The following is a 16,940-nucleotide window of genomic DNA, read 5'->3' as shown; positions in this document are numbered from 1 at the left end:
ACAGAAATGTAGTAACCTACAAACCAGCGTTCAACTACATGGCCTGCAATTTATAGACAGGGACAAACTAAAAAGTAAAATTGAAGCATCTGGGGAGTTTTGCATGGCAAACCAATCTCCAAGACCTCATCACCTTGCAACACTGGTACAGTTTTCAGCTTGCACCAAGTGCCCAGGGGTTGCATGAAGAATTCTTCAGCAAGGTTTCCTCATGGAGAATCACCTTTCCTAAAGCTCTTGTGCTCAAATGTGGCACATGGGTCACTTCTGTGCCTTGCTGATCAGCATTCTTGTCACAGCTTTCTTGTCAACAGTAAGTAGAGAAATCCCCCAAACTGAGCTATTTTGCAAGGTCCTTCTCCATATGAGAACCTTGAGGTATACATGGGGTGGGATGATGCAAGAGTGACACGGGACTGCAATTCACAATTTAACTGATTCTCTTTTCCTACCTCACAGCTATTTAAGAACAGAGAATAACAAATTCCTATATCGCACTGACAGATTGGTGCCACTCTTTTCTGGTTTGAAAGGAAAAACATTTAAATTACTAACAGTATAATTTTGGATTTTAAATAGGAACAACAAGAAGACAGGCACAGTGTGTATCATACTTACCTGCTGATCATCCATACCCTGAAGAGCCCCAGTCTCCATGCCCTTGATAGAAGAATTTTCACAGAAGTGAAAAAGTGAACTGCTGTCACTCTTCTTGTACCCTGGGCTGCTCGTGCTGCTGTCAGTAAGGGGCCGTGAAGAGACAAAGAGGCTGATGTCATCAAAATCATCATCACCAAAGCCATTTTCTGCTACATCCTTCTGTGCTTTGGCTGGATTGTATGGCTTCAGGAAGGAGGAATACACATATCCTGTGAGGACTAGAACCCAGAATAAAGAGACAGAAAATAAATAAACAGCAAAATGCTGCTAAAATAAGTTCAAAACCAACCGCTTTATGCAGCTGTCAGTGTGACAGAGGCAAACAGATGGGGCCAGAATGAAAAGAAATCAATATCCCAAAGGGAAGCTGTTATTGGGATATTTGTGCAGAGAACTTACTTCCTGTGTCAACAAGCCATCTGCTTGTGCTTCCAAAGGGGTCCTTTTGCTCCACAACAGCCACCAGTTCTCCTTCATGCAAGTCAATATCCAATTCCTGCGCGGCGTTGCACTTGCGCTTAGCCTGGTACAGCGACTCGGTGCTGTACGTGGACAGCAGCTTGGACCTGTGCTCCTCTGTTTGCCGTGGGGACTCCAGCTGGAAACAAACAGATGATATTCATCCTCAGTAATGCTGGGGCTATTTCCAGGTGAAAATGATGCATGTGGCAACTGACCCAGTGTTTTTACACACAGACCAAGGAGTTACTTACACCGGAACTAAATCTCCTCTGCATATGCAGGAAGAACCTGTCCCACTGCTATATTAACAGGTGAGAAATAAAGGGCAGATTTTAAAGAAATGTAGGATTTTCACTAATTAAAGACCTCTTAATCTGTCCTCTGCTCTCAAACAGGTGGTGTTCTGCATGTGAGCTCTCTTCTGCCTAATTGGTTTTCCATAGCCATGACCTTTGTATTCTGATGTAATATCACAAAAAAGCGTAATCCAAAAATGGGCTGAGGTGTGCTAAGGCCACATAACAACTTGCATGACAAGGCATTAGGCAAAAAAAATCAATGGTACCCAAACTGGCTGCTTTTTGTGTGAAATTACCTCTCTAATGAGGGCAAGATGCCATTACCTGCTGGAAGCATGTTCATTTCAGGGTTTGGTTAGAGGGCAGAGAGGGATATGCTGCACATGAATGGGATCTTAACATACCACAGAAGCAAGAGCACCTGTGCCTTCACTGATGCTGAAAGGAATTCTACAACTGCCCCAGCTTCTCCTGTAGACCTGCACCCAAGTCCTTATTTTACTGTAAACTAAACTCCTAAAATCTCCAGAAACATCTGATAAGAGACTGCAGATTTCCTGGTAGATTTTCTGAGTCTTCTGCTGTGGTTGTGTATGTTTGTACATATATGTGTAAACACCAGTGCACATAACCACAACTGAGCACAAGGAAAAAATGTTCTGAATTAGAAGACTAAGATGCACTATAAGAATATTTAACAAAAGAAGTTACCAAAGTTTACATATATCTTAGCCTTACCATGTGCTTAAAGGCCTAAAGGCAATTTGAGGTAATTTCAAGTGGATCTTCAAGATATTAACATGAAAAAAAATGAAAAATCTTTAGAAGTTACTGGTCAATGAAAACTTTACTCCAACAACGTGATTCAGAGTGGTAGTGGAGGGACAAAGCCCAAAACTTTAGGTGGCATAAAAATGGATTTGCTTCAAAAGTGATCGAAAGAGGATGCTTCATACACAATTTGGATGTATGGTACTCACCGGAGAAGGAACAGGTTTCTTTTTTTCCAGGCTCGATTTTCTCTCAATAAAGATTGCACTGCTGTTTTCTTTTACAAAATTCAGTTTGTGAACCTCCTCTATCAATTGATTCTGCACTTCACAGATGCTTGAGGAGGACAGCTGCAAACACAAATGTGGGTTAGATCTCATGTACAAAATAGTAGGGAGATTGGAGAGAGCAGATTTAATTTAATTTGCTGAGAGTTAGGAGTCAGGAAATCTAACAAGTTATGTCTATTTTCTGCAGAGCCCATAAGCAGTGCACTCTCTACGTATGAGATGTAAAGAGAAGAAAGGTCTTTGCTTAAAGTTTCTAATGGACGCTATTACATTTAATAGACATAGCAATTGAAGTTAAATCATTAAAAATATTCTAAATGGTGATGAAAATGAAGAGCCTCGCATTTATGCTACTGAGCCACTTGCTTTCAGATGCAAATGGGCATCTCAGCAGCTATCAGAGTGGTCAATGTGCTGCAAGGCTTGGAGTAGTTTACTCCACAGCTGTGTGTTTGTGCAACTGAGAGCTGCCAACAGGTTAAAAATTGTTGGGTAACTGAGTCTCTGTCTGTGGCACTGAATAAGTGCTTTCTGTATATGCCTAATACCAAATGCATTTGCTGATGTAAACAGGAAAAAAAGAAAAATAAGGTAATTTTGTAGCCAAACCCTCAGAGAAAACAGTGCCCAATACAACAGCTTTCAACACATGAAAACATCAAAATACAGGGATGAAATTTCTTCATGCAGAAAAATCCTTAATTTTCCCATTAAACACCAGAGCTCTATGTTTTGATCCTGACCTTCTTTGCTTAATTTTTCAGCTGCCCCTTACTATTATGCGCTCTGTTCCAGTCTTGATGGAAAGGAATATTCCAGAATTGCCTCACTAGAGTGTGTTTCCCAAGCAGCCTTGCTTCTGTTCAGGTGAGTGGATTTGTATGTGTGGAAGGCATTGTTGCAGCTGTGTTTCTCGGGGGGTTCAAGTCCTCCAGCCGAGTATTCATTACTGCTGAGAGATATCTGCAGGAGTTTCTACATCATATTTGGGTTTTAAAGCACCTTGATTTTCATAAAAACTATTTCATCGGATCTCCGAACTTGTTTCTCTTTTGCAGTCATCTGTGACTCTGCAGGTCTAGCAGCAAAGGACATGTTCATGCACTTTCTTATAATTTCCTGTGTTTTCTGGACTAGTCAGGGTACATGCTAAGATATGCTATCAGCTGCCTTCTTTTTGCCTCCCTGTAATACTCTTGCCATCACTGTCACTGCAACAGCAGGAACAGTTCCATTAGGATCATTCCCAATGAAAAGCCCAGATCTGACAAAAGTTCAGAACAGAAGTTCCTCAAAACTCACTCCAGAGTGACTTACTGTGGCCTTCAGGACATGAAGGGGGCCTACAGGAAAGCTGGAGAGGGACATTTTACAGGGGCATGTAGTGACAGGACAGGGGGGAGTGGCTTTAAACTGAAAGACTGCAGGTTTAGTTTGGTTTACTGTGACCCTGGTGAGGCACAGAAATGGCTTCTGCAAGAAAGCTGTGGGTTCCTTATTCCTGGAAGCTTCAAAGGTCAGGTTGGATGGGGCTTTAAGCAACCTGGTCTAGTGGAAGGTGTCCCTGTAAATGGCAGGGGAATTGGAACTAGATGGTCTTTAAGATCCCTTCCAGCCAAACCATTTTGATTCTAAGAACTTAATCTGTACTGAGCTTGCTAAGGAAAAAAAAAAAAAAAACAAATCTGACTGTGCTCAGCAGAACAAACAAAGTCACAAAATCAGTAAATCAGTGTAGCTTTGTAGATATGTGTCCTACATAACTTTAGCCAAAGCATACAGAAAGAAGAAAAGAGAAATTAAGGCACAGCTACACCTGTTTCTAAGGTACTTACTGGAACAGGCACCACAACAGCAGAGTTTGATTGAAGTGCTGCAAATGTAATATTCCTGAGGAGGGTGATGAAGCAATGTAGACAGTTCAACACGATCTTTTTGGCTGCTCTGTTGAATACCTGAAGTTCTTCCACTAGCTGTGCATTTAGAGCCTCATAGTCTTTCTTTGCCAGGTCCAGCTCCTCTCGAGCTGACCTCTGAAGGTAGCTGTTGTAGTCCAACAATTTGTCATAGCGCTTCTGGATGAGCTTCTGAGGGCCTGGAAACAGGGCTTGCAGTGCTGTCAGAGGAGTCAAGACAAGCTTGTCCAGCTGAGCCATCTGGAAAGTATAAACCAGACCTACTCATTACCTCACTGGTACAGTCCATCCAATGCCATTAGGGGCTGAGCCTGATGCAGCCCATCAAGCGATCTGTTAATCACTCTACACAAAGCTTTGCTGCCAGAGGCAGTTTCAAGCAGGGTCCAGCATGACTTAGAGTCTCCTTCATAAGGGGAGATGTTAATTTTTTAGATGTTAGTTTTTCAGCTTACAGTGTCTGCTAATGGCAGTGGTCCCTTGGAGCAAGCAGCCTCAGGTACTGCCCCTAGGGAGCTGCCACTGCAAGGATTGGTCAAGTGGTCAAATAAAACTGGGATTTCCATCAATATACAGTCTAAAGCAAATGAGGTCTTATTAAGTGGCAGCCTTGAATTCTCTCAAAGCTGCTTTTCTTTTTTTTTTCCTTTTTTTTTTTCTCTCTCTCTCCTGGAAACAGCTGTAACTCAATTCCTGTTTAAGCAAACACAAACAATCACTTGATTTGATTAAATTAGGTTATGCTTGTTGGTTTTATCTCTAGTAATCAACAAAATTAGACACCTGGTAAAAAAACCAGTCTTCCTTACACTTTTCCATTAGTCTCTAATTGTCTCATGGGATTAATATTGCATGAAATAAAATTTATTTTTGTAAGTCATTTGTTCAAATAAAGCACAGGCTTGTAGTGAGTGAAATTCATCATCATATTAAAGCTCTTGGACATTCTGTGTGAATTAAGTTGTTGGGTTGGATGTGACAATAAAAAAGCATCTGCCTCCGCATTCTCAAAAACAGCAGAGTCGAGGACAGACCCATTTTAGCCCCAGAGTTGCTCTCCAAGGCCAAGATGATGCACACTGGCTAAATAGCTCCTATTTTATTTCCACATGAAAAACTGGGCTGTGTTTAGTGAACTGATTTTTGATGCATTAAGAAAGCAATTCTTCCAAACTGCTGGACCTGATTTCTTAAAAAGAGGCTACTGGGAATTTCTGCCCAGAAAATTTTCCAAAAATCTAATGAGAGAGGAAAGTATACATTATTGACAAATGCACCTCCACCTCTGAATTTTTCCAGCTTGAGCAGCTGTTTGAATAAGCAGCCTGTCCCATTTTGAAAAGACATTTAAGTATCTTATTAGAGCCAGGCTCTTATTAGAGTTCATTTTAATTCTGAAAGCAGAAGACTAGTTGAAAAACTATTACTATTTTTTAAATTGCTTTATTAATTACTATGGGCTATATTTGGATTTTTCATGGTTTCCCCATATCAGGGATTTGACAGCTCTGTGTTAATATCTGAACTTGATGATCTGAGAGGCCTTTTTCCAGTTAATAAATCTGAGATTTTTACAGATCTGTGATTCCAGGAGCTAACAGTGCACAAGCATAATATCAATCACAAAAGTCACTCAAACTGCAAGTGCTGGTAACAAAAGTAGCAAGGCAACAATCTCCTGCTCTTTTCTGAAGTTCAGGTGAAACAAATACAGAATTGTTTAGGTGATACAAATTTGATGCAAAGATTTTAGTATAAACCTAGGAATTTAGCTTGACAGGTTTTCTTTCGTTCTTCTAAAGAAAATGCAATTCATTTATATTGTATTTTATCTTAGTTCCTACAGAAATTCAACCAAAACCCCCACTTATCTTTCCCAACAGATTCCTAAGCTGTTTTGGTTTTTTTTCCTCTTTTCTGTCCTAGTCTTCCTCACATACAGCTGTTTTCTCAGACATACATATAGCTGTGTAACACTGGACATTGCATTAACTTACAAAGTCTTCACATAGATTTGCAGTGTTGGTCTGTTTTTCTGAACAGTCATCAACTTTGTCATCTTTATCTTGCAGGATTTCCTGAAGCTCAATTATATTCTGGGCAGCCAGATGTATAGAATCCTAAATTAAAAGATTGGAAGATGAAACTATTACAATCCATTTTAATATGCTGCATTCACTCATGCAGCTACTCAATAATACTTCTGGAATCAGAAATATTTTCCATCTCTGACACCTGTGCAGTTGCTGTGCAGTTTCCAGTCATTATGAGGTTGTTTACTGTGAAAATATTTTCCTGTGCTTTGTCTATTTTCAATGTAAACTACTTAAGAATCAAGCTGTTAATGTTCAACTGAAAGAATTATGCCCTAAACTAATGAATATCCCACTGGAATTCAGCTACTCCTCAGCAAGAAGCCAGCTTACCATGCATCCTCAAAAATCTCCTTTGGGGGACCAAGTAGGACTACAGTGGTGTATTTCAGTTACTCAGAATTTAAATCTTAATGAAGTGTGGATCCATTTGGATAAGGAGCTGTCAGCACCACTCCAGGGAGCAGCCCTGCTTGGCTGAGCTCCCTGGCCTTTCCCTGTTGGCAGAACCAAACGCGGTGCGTTCGCCATAAGCCCCGGCCAGCTGGTTATGGATCTTGCCTGTCTCCCAAACACCCTCCCTGCCTGGCTAGGGCACTCTTACACTTGGACAGGCCTCATGCCATCTACAAAGCTGGCAAGTAGTCCATGGAAGGGGCAGGTTGATAAATCACAAGCCAACCTTCATCTCTGGAGAGGAGGGTTGAAGCAGAGACATTTTAGAGAAATCAAGTACTCTGTACATCTAATGCTAGCCCTCAGCACAACCTAAACACAGAAAAAGGGAAGGAGTCCTTCCATCCAAGATATGTATTTTAGGATGTTTTAATTCATGTGGCTGCAGCTCAATTCTTCAATCTTTAATGAGAAGATTGGTTCAATCTCAGTTGGTCCCCCACTGCAGCAGATGGGGGTGACAGCTTCACACGGAGGTTGAAAGTCCTGACTGTGCCACAGACAGAACCTTCTTCTCTGCGCCTGTGGGTCTCCACAGAACCTGCCTCTGTCAGGGGAAAAATGGAAAAGCGTGGGCTTCAAAACTTTGCCATGGGCTCAGTAATGCAGTGGCAGCACAGCTTATTTATTTAATATTCTGATGTAGACAGCCCTGGTTATAAATAATTTGGTGTTGCCCAGCCAGTAGCAGAAATGTGTGTCAAACTGGTTATGGTCAGGGTTTGTGACCACAGATTGCAAAAAGGCCTGACCCACCTGGAGATGTTGTGAATAGAGCGAAATGTTCTTCACACACAATTTCACAGTCTTCTCTAGAGTTTGAAACAACTTTTCTTCCTTATTAAAAGTTCCATCTTTCACCTAAAATAGACATTTGCACTGTTATTTTGGCAGCCCAAAGGAGCCTGGCTAATGAAAGAAACATCCAGAGCGCAGCTCGAAAAATCCCTGAACTCCTCCCTTTGAAAACATATCAACCCCTAATTCTCCCAAGCTCCAGCTATAATTCAAGAAAAGTCAAAACCACTGGGACACGTGGCAGAGAATTTCATTTTTAATCTTTGTGGGAGCAGGGAGTTTTACTACAAGGCCGACAAAATGCTTCATTTTCCTGTGTGCTGTTGCCCCACCTGAGGAGAGGACAGGGGAAAAGGTGGGATAGGTATTTATTTTGGAGGAAAAGGTGGGATGGATATTGTGGAGGAAAAGGTGGGATGGGTATTTCAGAGGAAAAGGTGGGATGGGTATTTTGTAGTGTAAAGGTGGGATGGGTATTTCAGAGTTAAAGGAGGGATGGGTATTTCGGAGTGAGTTAAAGGAGGGATGGGTATTTCGGTATTAGTTAAAGGAGGGATGGGTATTTCGGAGTTAGTTGAAGGAGGGATGGGTATTGCGGAGTTAAGGAGGGGTGGCTATTGCGGGCGCTGTCCCGCACGGCGGCTGTAGGTGGAGCTGTTATCCCAGAGCCGTGCCAGCCTTTCCTCTGGAAACGCCGGCAGCCGCCGATGGCCTCGGGAAACTCCTTGATGCTGGCTGGGGACACCCTGCAAACGCGGTCATTCCTGCAGGGGCTTCAGAAATCTCAAGTCACGTCTTAGTGGTTTTGCCGTGGGGGTGTCAGCGTGTTTCAAGACACGTGAGTTGGGAACTTTCTCCATCTAATTAAGCAGGAGAGACGGCTGAATCTCTAACAGATGCATTCTGATACTAAAATGATCCTCAAATGTTTTAAGCTTAATTAGAAACAAAACCAAAAAAACATAAACCAGAAGTTTCTAAAGGATAAAAAAAAAAAAAAAAGGAAAAGAAAAATCACATATCCTCTTAATCAAATTTAATTCCCTTTTTTTCTCTGATTTTATAGCCTTGCTGGTGTCTGTCACATTCTGAATACAAAAATCTCCACTGTATAAATAAATGAACAGAAGAAAATATATGTAGGTGATTTGGATCAGAGAAAGAAGAAAAACACTGATAAAAAGCAAACCAGGAAAAAATGGCATGTGTCTTGTAAAGTCACATCTAGAAAGGCAAGTGACCTTGTATAATCAGCCATCTCATGCAGTGAGGTGCACTGGATATCACTTTCAAGGTCATTTATAATTGATTTTCTTTGAGATTTCGATTTAAGCTTTCCTGAAAATGTTTATCCTGCTAGGTTTTGAATTACAACTTTGAAATTATGAAGGAGGATTTTACTTTTGGCTGCCCAACACGCATCAGACTCATCACAGAGTTCTTTGTAGTTTTGATGGTTCCAGGTCTTTGCACATGTAGAGGCAAACCCTGTGGCCTTTCCTAATTAGAGGTATTGCTCATCTTTCTTGGTGGATTCCAAACCTTAATGCTACAACATGAGCAAGATGGACTGAACACGTTCTCAGCCCTGACAATAATTATTGCCAGGGTATCTGCAAAATGCTGACCTCAGGCTCAGTTTCACAAAACTACCTCTCACTTCCTCTCTGCTGAAGATCAGAAGTTTGAGAAACTCTTGTGTAAAAAAGGAAAAGGTGGAGAACACATCACATTATTTTCTATTTCAATCACAAAGATCTTTCCTGTCTTCTGTGACAGTCAGAAAATGACGTTACAAATTAGGCAGGAAAAAAAGCAGCACCACAAACTCCATTTCCAACACGTTTTGAAAAACACCCAGTGCAAAAGCAGAACTGAAGCTGTCAATGCAAATCTGCAGTTGGATGAGTAAGTACCTGAGGTTCTCCCCTCGTCAGTATTTTCAGATGGCTGGTGACCCTCTTGGATTTCTTGCTAATGGAGTGAATATTCAGTCGGGAAAACTTTTCTTTAAGGGTTTCATCATCATCATTCTTCCTATACTTCAGCACTGCAGACAGAGAATTTCATTACATCAATAGTCTCTATTCGCAGGACTTTTCACCAGGACAGACACACAAATATGAAACCATTTGAGAGCAGACACTTTGATGTCATTTGGGATAATCTCATGTGAAAATGCTCAAGAGGATGAAAACTTCATTATCAACAGTAACCTTGAGAAAAGCGAAGTTAGGGCTTCAACTGGCAAATCTAAAAAAAATATTGCTATTACTGCATCTTAATTATTATTTGTTATTAATTATTAATGCAACCGCATTACAGACACTATAACATTAATTCTTTCCCTGTTTTCATACTGAAGTTACCAGTCAGGTAACATAGTCCACTGAGGACAAGGGACATTAAGGCTTTGTTACCCTCTTGAAGCTCAATGCATTACACAACTTGGGTGGCACCAGCTAAAATTTATATAGTGAAATATCTGAGCTGAAATATGTCTTGTAGTGGCCAGCCTAAACCTACAAAGAAAGAACTTTATGTGTTCTTTTCTTACCTAAATCTTTCCTCCTTTTAAGTTCATTGATGTTCACATTAATGTTTTTCATAGCAAAAAGGGCATCTTGTAGTGGCTTGTGGTCAGGGTGAGAAGCAGGAGTTGAGTTCAAGAGCTCACGGAGTAACAAGGGATATTTCATCAGCCGTTGCACTGGTTTGATCAATAGGGATCCCAGGTCCATTAGATTTGGTTTTCCTCTGTAATTTACACCAAAATAATTGTCACAAAATTAGAAATTCCTTGAACTGCAATTACCACTCAAGTCAAAAAGTAAGATACATCTGTGAGGGAACAGGGGTGTTGTAAACGAAACCCTGCTGTCGCCCCCTCTATGAGAAATATACCCGAGGTCTCTGAATTTTCTGTTTTCAGAACTTAGCAGACATTAGCTCTGAAACCTTCCCACTCAGTCTAAAGGTGCATGTGCTATAACTCACACATCACAACACCCAGGAAGGGAGATGTAGGTGGAAGAACAAATAACAGGAAGTTTGAGAAATGCGTGTGAGCAGGGCTGTTACATCCTGCTCTGGGCCCTCAGGCTTAAAACTGCAACATCTCCGTGCTGTGAGTAACTGGGATTCCTGTTCACAGTGCATCCCTTCTCACAACACCCCTGACTTGGCAGTGACCCTTAAGCTTTATGGCCTTTCACTTGTGGTTTTTTGCTGGCTGCCAGTCAGTTGTTTCTAATGATGACTCGGCTTCCAAAGGGTACCAGATCTGGCCTGGGAAATGTTGAACACACAGGATATTCACACAGGCTTGATCCAGCTTGCTGGAAGGCTCCCTTACATAAAGGCAAAGCAGGCAAGTGGCCAGGGTGGCAGAAGGATGAGAGCAGGACAGTCCCAGCTTCCAGCATGGGCAGAGGGATGCTCTGTGGCTCTAGGCTCAATCCCCGCTGGCTGGGCAGGGGCAGCAGAGCAGCAGAGCAGCATCCCCGGGCATTCAAGTGGCTGAGGCCATGAAGAACCCTCTGAGCTCTTGGGCCCCAGCCAGCTGAACTCACACTCCAGCCCTGCTGCAGACAAAAGCCTTTGCTTGCACTCTCCAGGCTGGAATGGGAGAGGCTGTGCAGTTTGTGGGCTGCCAGAACAGCCACAAAGGAAACGGGAAAGGACTGAACCACAGGTGCCTACATTACCTTCCATGTGGTGGGTAGAAACAGGGGGTGTCCCCTGAATGGGTAACACGCAGTGGCCAAGACCAGGGCCAGCCATGCTGAGGTTCCAGCAGCAGGACAGGCATGTCCATGGCCTCCCCTCATGACAGCACAATCCTCAGCAAAGCAGGCACAGCTCCAGCACCAGCTACCTGCCACCTCCCCATTGGCACTACAGGTGAGCTCCTGGTGACAGTGTGGAAGGCAATAAAGCAGAGCAAGTTTTCCATTTGCCTGCCCAAAAAGGCTCTTCTGGCACAGAAAAGGTTTTCTGACATTAACTATGCAAGAGTTAAGGGTAGACAAAGAAGGATTTCTGCATATGGAAAGATGAAATAACACAATGTAGAAGGAAAGTACAAAAAATAGGGAACAGCCACATGGTTTTGCAGGCTGACATCTATTGTTTTGTGTAACAGAAAGCGTAAAAGAAAAAAAAACCCTTCATTCCTACTTTTATATGTGTAAAAAGTACAAGAGCCAATCCTTACTTGCTGACTAATTAACTAACAATTTGAATGCCTTTGAGAAGAGACATCTGCATATTTAAACCATCTCTCTCAAACAGCCATTATCTGTAAAAAAGTTCTGCGTGAAAAAAAAATTAACAGTAGATGCCTTTTAAGGCTTCCTCATGTCCTGAAACATTCTCATCATTTCAATCCCCCTCATTTCCCCTGTATCTTACATTAAATAGAGAACTGTTTTTCCTTCTTTCAGCTTCTGGCAGCAATAATGAAAAAAAATCTTAAATTGTTATTGTTTTCTCTGAAAAGCCCTATGAATGCAAATCTATAAAAGCTGCCTCATGAATGGAAAAATCTTCAAGTGTCTTCTCTTTATGTAGCTGCACTTTGGACAGCTGCCCAAGTGATAAACAGCCCTCTGTTTGGTATCTGCATGACACAGTCTTGCAATATGGTGCGAGAGATAGCAGGTTTGTTATAAGATAATGACTCCCTGGGGCACTAAATGTTGCAAAGTTTGACTCATCTAATTCTCCCCAGCAAGATTAGCTGAGATAGCCACTCTGAGTCCCATTTGCAGGGCACCCTGTTAGGACCCAGCAGCTGCTGGGCAGGACACGGCCTTGCCACACCACTCAAGCAGGAGAGTAATGCCTTGTGACATCTTTTGTGCAGAAAATTAAGTTGATAATTCATTTGTGATGCTACTTCAGCCTTCCCCCCACGTTATTTTGAATTTAGCACATACTCTAAGTCACATGTAACTGTACTAATCTCACAGCAAATTATTACCATAGTGCTGCAGTAAATGCAGCTGGCAAATGCAGTACTGGCAAACTGAGCTCCGCGGCACAGCCCCACTCCTGCCTCCCAACAAAACTAATACAGACACATTCCCACTTGTTTAAAAAGCCCGTGGTGGTGAGCTACACAAAGGCAGGTGAGGCAGGATTTAGTTTCATTTGCTCTCACTGCAAGCTTGGTCCAGTGGCAAACACGACAGCCAGAATGGTACCACTGGGCTGAGGCTGGTGTGATGTGCAGCTGCCAGTTCTGAGATGGTGAGCAGGAATCAGGCTGCAGCAGGACTCAGAATCTTGGGCTTCATGGTCTGCTATGCATGCCTTTATTTTAGTACAAGACATGTAGGGCAAATAATTCACTGTGCCATAAGTCTCTCAAGCAAACCCAGGGAATTCAGTGAGGCTGCACAGTTGTTAAGCCAAGCAGAATTTAACCTATTGAGCTGCCAGCAAAGGGCAGCACTGTCTGGTATTTATGTAATTGTTTTCTTGATCATGCTTGAATGAAAAGCAGTCTGGGAGCAGCAACAATCACAGACCATTTGGGGGGAGTTATGCTGTATTTTCCAGTTCAAGAGTAATCAGATTTTTGGGTGCAGTCCTGTCCAAGGGCTGTTGCAACTCTGATTTGCGGGTGATGGGACTTCTTGAGTGCCCTGCCTGTGAGGTAGCCAAGGCCAGGGAGGGTCCCACAGCTAAACCTGCTCATTGCACTCTGGACAGCTTTGTAAGAGTCCTTTTAAACTCAGAAAGTGAGCTGTCTCCTACACTCCACTGGAAATTGTTTGAAGGAGAAAACCAGGGATTCGTATCTATTAGGGTTGCACAAGGCAGAACAGCCAGTCTTGTGTGATTCCGGTATGAGTTGCTGCCTCGCATGATCATATTGTGACCCTCTGGATATTTTGTATCTCTTGGAGCCCCACTCCTTGTGGGATGGGAGTACACAGGAATATCCCTTATCAAAACAAACTGCAGAGAAACTATTTCCTATCACAGACAAAAGCTCAAAACCCCCAAAAGTAGAGTTTCAACATGCAAGTCTTTCAAAGTGTATTTTATGAAGATCATCATTTTAACATGCAATTGACTGACAGATTAACAAATTCTCTGACTTGACTTGAGGTCTGTTCCTCTCCTGCCAGTATAGACCACACTTGCTTCTCTTTTCTCCTAACATTTTGTCTGGGGTTGTAATCTTTCTCTTCAGTTCAGACAACCCCTCCTCTGACCTCTCACTGCAGGTAACTACAGGCAGTGCTGCATTTCAATGAGCCCAACAGGCTGGATGTCCAGAAACTGCAGCTGTGATAAATTCTCTTTTACAGCTTTTCAAAGAGGTCACATTTGGCACAGAAGTCCCTTAACCACAACTCATCAGTGTCTGGGGGACTTTTCTGGCTAAGTTGCAATGAACTTGTTCTTCCAGCCACTGTCGGGGGAGGATCCTAAGGTGGGCTTCTCACATAGGGCTGCTGAAGGGGTTGTCAGCTTAGAAATAGCTTTACCTGCAGGCCTGCCTGAATTGTAGCAGGAAATTGGATTTCAAAGACTGACACTATGCTGTTGACAAACACTCAGAGCATTCTGCATATGTCCTGGAAAATTCTCCAGGGCATACTGACACAAAAGGCTTGTGTTCTTACACATACTAAAGATAAATCAAAGACACTTTAAAGATTATTTTACATGTTAAAGAAAAAAAAAAAGCATAGTACTTACTCTTCTTCATATCTTTTTCTGCAAAAGAGAAGAAAACAAAACATGCATTAGCTTCCTCCTAAAAGGATTTATACAGACCAGGAGATTCTCAGATACACTTCAGTGACACAGGGTAGCCATAACTGCCAAGCTAGCTTAGGTTTGTGGCTGCTACGTGTCAGCAGAACTGCACAAAGCAGCCAGGGGGTACTGGTGAATCTGACCCTGTAACTTTTTGAATGGACAGCCCCAAATGAGAAAGGATTGTCAGAAACCTGGCTTTGGCTGTGTGAGCCTTGTCCTCACACTGTTAGAGAAGGAAGTTTGGATCACTCTGCTAACAATTGTACGTAACATCAAGCCATTAATACAAAAAGTAAAACTAACCATCATTCTTACACTTCACATTCATCTGACTACTCTCTTTAAACAGAAACGTATTTTTAAAAGAAAAAGAATACATTTTAGCATTTTAGGGTGTAGAGTCAATGAAACTGCGAAGTTTTTTGTAGACCACACACCAACTGAAACCTCTCACGAGTAGGATGGTGTTGATACATATACCAAAAGCATCAGGGAGTTAAAATTGTACTTTGCAAACTCGTGCATAGAATGTTTTCTTATGGTATGAATACACTCAAATGAAAGAGACCCAAATGTGTCCATCTCTGCATCAGGCTTTCCTGACATCACATCCTCAGCCAGTCTTTTCTGACTGCCTGCACTCTTATCTCCTGGCCCACCAGTGCCTAGCTGAGCATCTGGAAGCTGCTGCTTTCATTGCCTCTGCACTGTCAGCATTTTGTGTGCTTGTGACGTCCCTCTGCCCCTGTAACAGTTGACCGAGCTACTTCAGGCTGAAAGCTGAGCAGGTAGTTGCCAGCATCCTTTCATTTTTACCAGCTGCATTTCTTTGGCTAGGCTAGCAAACAACATCCCCAGTTTGCATAATCACTGCTGAAACACGGGACTCTACAGAAATTGGATTTGCACATGTCTCCAATGCAGACACCTACATTTTGGGATGCATTTTTTCCTCTTCAGTCAAAAGGAACAGGAATCTCAACATAGCTAATTAAATCTGATTTGTCTGTACAGATGTGCAGAGTGCCACTCTCAAATTGCTCCTGATATAGAACTTGTTTTTCACATGTCAGATATTACTCGGTGGAGGAACAGAAGCCCCTACTAATGTCAGCTCATTTAAAATTTTTTAAAGTGGAACAATATTCTTTCCAAGGGAAAAGAAAAATATTTAACAAGTAAACATTTTTCAAAGATAGTCAGCACCAGCCTCCACATTTGTTATGTCTCACAATGGAAAACAGCCAGTAACTTATTTGGTAACAATCATGCATAGTTTTCTTCCTAGGGCAAATATTCTCCACTGGGTAGAAACAGTTTTAGATGACCACAGTTCTGAATCTCATCATGCACTTTCAGGTCTTAATAGTTGAATTGACTGCAATCTTTAGGCACTGGGAAAAATCACAACATAATATACACACACCAGTGCTTTTATCGTTGGTTCCTGTTTAAAGGCTAATCAGGAAAGAATAAGGCAAAACAAGGCTTCATTGTAAGGCAGTCCTTGTCACTTCCTGCTAGCAAAGGCTACAGTGGCTCAGCACAAAATATCCTTTCTCTTCACAAAGCCCAGCTGTGGTTTTGGAGCAGGAGCACCTCTTGCTGGCTCTGGAATACAAGTAGCAACATCCACCCTAGAATGTACATGGACATAATTTTTTATCTTTATTTCCTTCCATGTCACCTTGTCTTAACAGCATGGATAAATGAAGGACAGTTGTGGCTTCTCTTGATTAGTCAGGAAAGTTTATTGTAGGCATCAGCTCCAAAACACCTACTTAGGGAATATACCTGGCCATCCATTAGCCTGAAGGCCTGAGTATATATGAAAATTTATTTCTTTCAACTTCCAGGGTGGCTAAAACTTGAGAACCCCACAAATATACTTTGTTATATATTGAAGAGCCAAAAATGTTGCACAAGATAAGCTTCATTTTCAACATAACCTGTCTTCAAAGCAAACATTTCTCTTTTAATGTTATTAATATTTTCCTTCAGCTCTCTTTCCAGATTTCACTTGGACATACTTCCCATCTCCTAAGTCTTAACAGGTCTCTGCAGACCAATCACAAATTAGGGTGTGGCTGAAATATCAGTTGCTGATGTACACTCCTTTATTTGTGATAACTTTACATCTCTCCTGCAATGTGCAGCATGGGCCATTCCTGGAGCTGGAGCCAGACCTCTGGTCCGAATCTGTGGCATGACCCCTCCTGAGAGCTCTGTGTGATGCTTTTGGGAAGGTGAGGGGCAAGGGGATTTATGGGTGGGAAGAGAAGCGCTCTCCATGGAGTGGATGAGCTGGTCCCTGCCCCTAGCTGCAGGAGAAAACTGTGCTGGAAGATAGATGGATCCATTATTTGGCAATGTCCCCAGTTCTCTACACATCCCTCTCCAAGGGGCTGGCACTGG

At 42.2% G+C, this 16,940-nt stretch overlaps 1 protein-coding gene and 1 long non-coding RNA gene across 3 annotated transcripts in view; one reads left to right on the top strand and one right to left on the bottom strand.

Moving 5' to 3' along the window:
* Nucleotides 1–16,940, bottom strand: part of ARHGEF38 (Rho guanine nucleotide exchange factor 38) — a 39,295-nt gene that overhangs the window by 3,655 nt on the left and 18,700 nt on the right. For both annotated transcript variants that reach the window (XM_064417114.1, XM_064417115.1), the window contains exons 5-13: nucleotides 14,463–14,480; nucleotides 10,303–10,502; nucleotides 9,662–9,795; nucleotides 7,704–7,808; nucleotides 6,396–6,518; nucleotides 4,318–4,638; nucleotides 2,402–2,542; nucleotides 1,060–1,258; nucleotides 619–878 (exon numbers count right to left, since the gene is read on the bottom strand). In XM_064417114.1, coding sequence (XP_064273184.1) covers nucleotides 619–878; nucleotides 1,060–1,258; nucleotides 2,402–2,542; nucleotides 4,318–4,638; nucleotides 6,396–6,518; nucleotides 7,704–7,808; nucleotides 9,662–9,795; nucleotides 10,303–10,502; nucleotides 14,463–14,480 — 1,501 coding nt within the window. The remainder of the gene's footprint in view (nucleotides 1–618; nucleotides 879–1,059; nucleotides 1,259–2,401; nucleotides 2,543–4,317; nucleotides 4,639–6,395; nucleotides 6,519–7,703; nucleotides 7,809–9,661; nucleotides 9,796–10,302; nucleotides 10,503–14,462; nucleotides 14,481–16,940) is intronic.
* LOC135298940 (uncharacterized) lies at nucleotides 806–8,086 on the top strand. Its single transcript, XR_010360991.1, has 3 exons — nucleotides 806–1,433; nucleotides 3,247–3,349; nucleotides 7,842–8,086. It is a non-coding gene; the product is annotated as an uncharacterized LOC135298940 (long non-coding RNA).

This window comes from Passer domesticus, chromosome 4, assembly GCF_036417665.1.
Source record: "Passer domesticus isolate bPasDom1 chromosome 4, bPasDom1.hap1, whole genome shotgun sequence".
NCBI lineage: Eukaryota > Metazoa > Chordata > Aves > Passeriformes > Passeridae > Passer > Passer domesticus.
The sequence above is the reverse complement of the archived record's forward strand: the minus strand, read 5'-3'. Positions and strand labels throughout refer to the sequence as shown.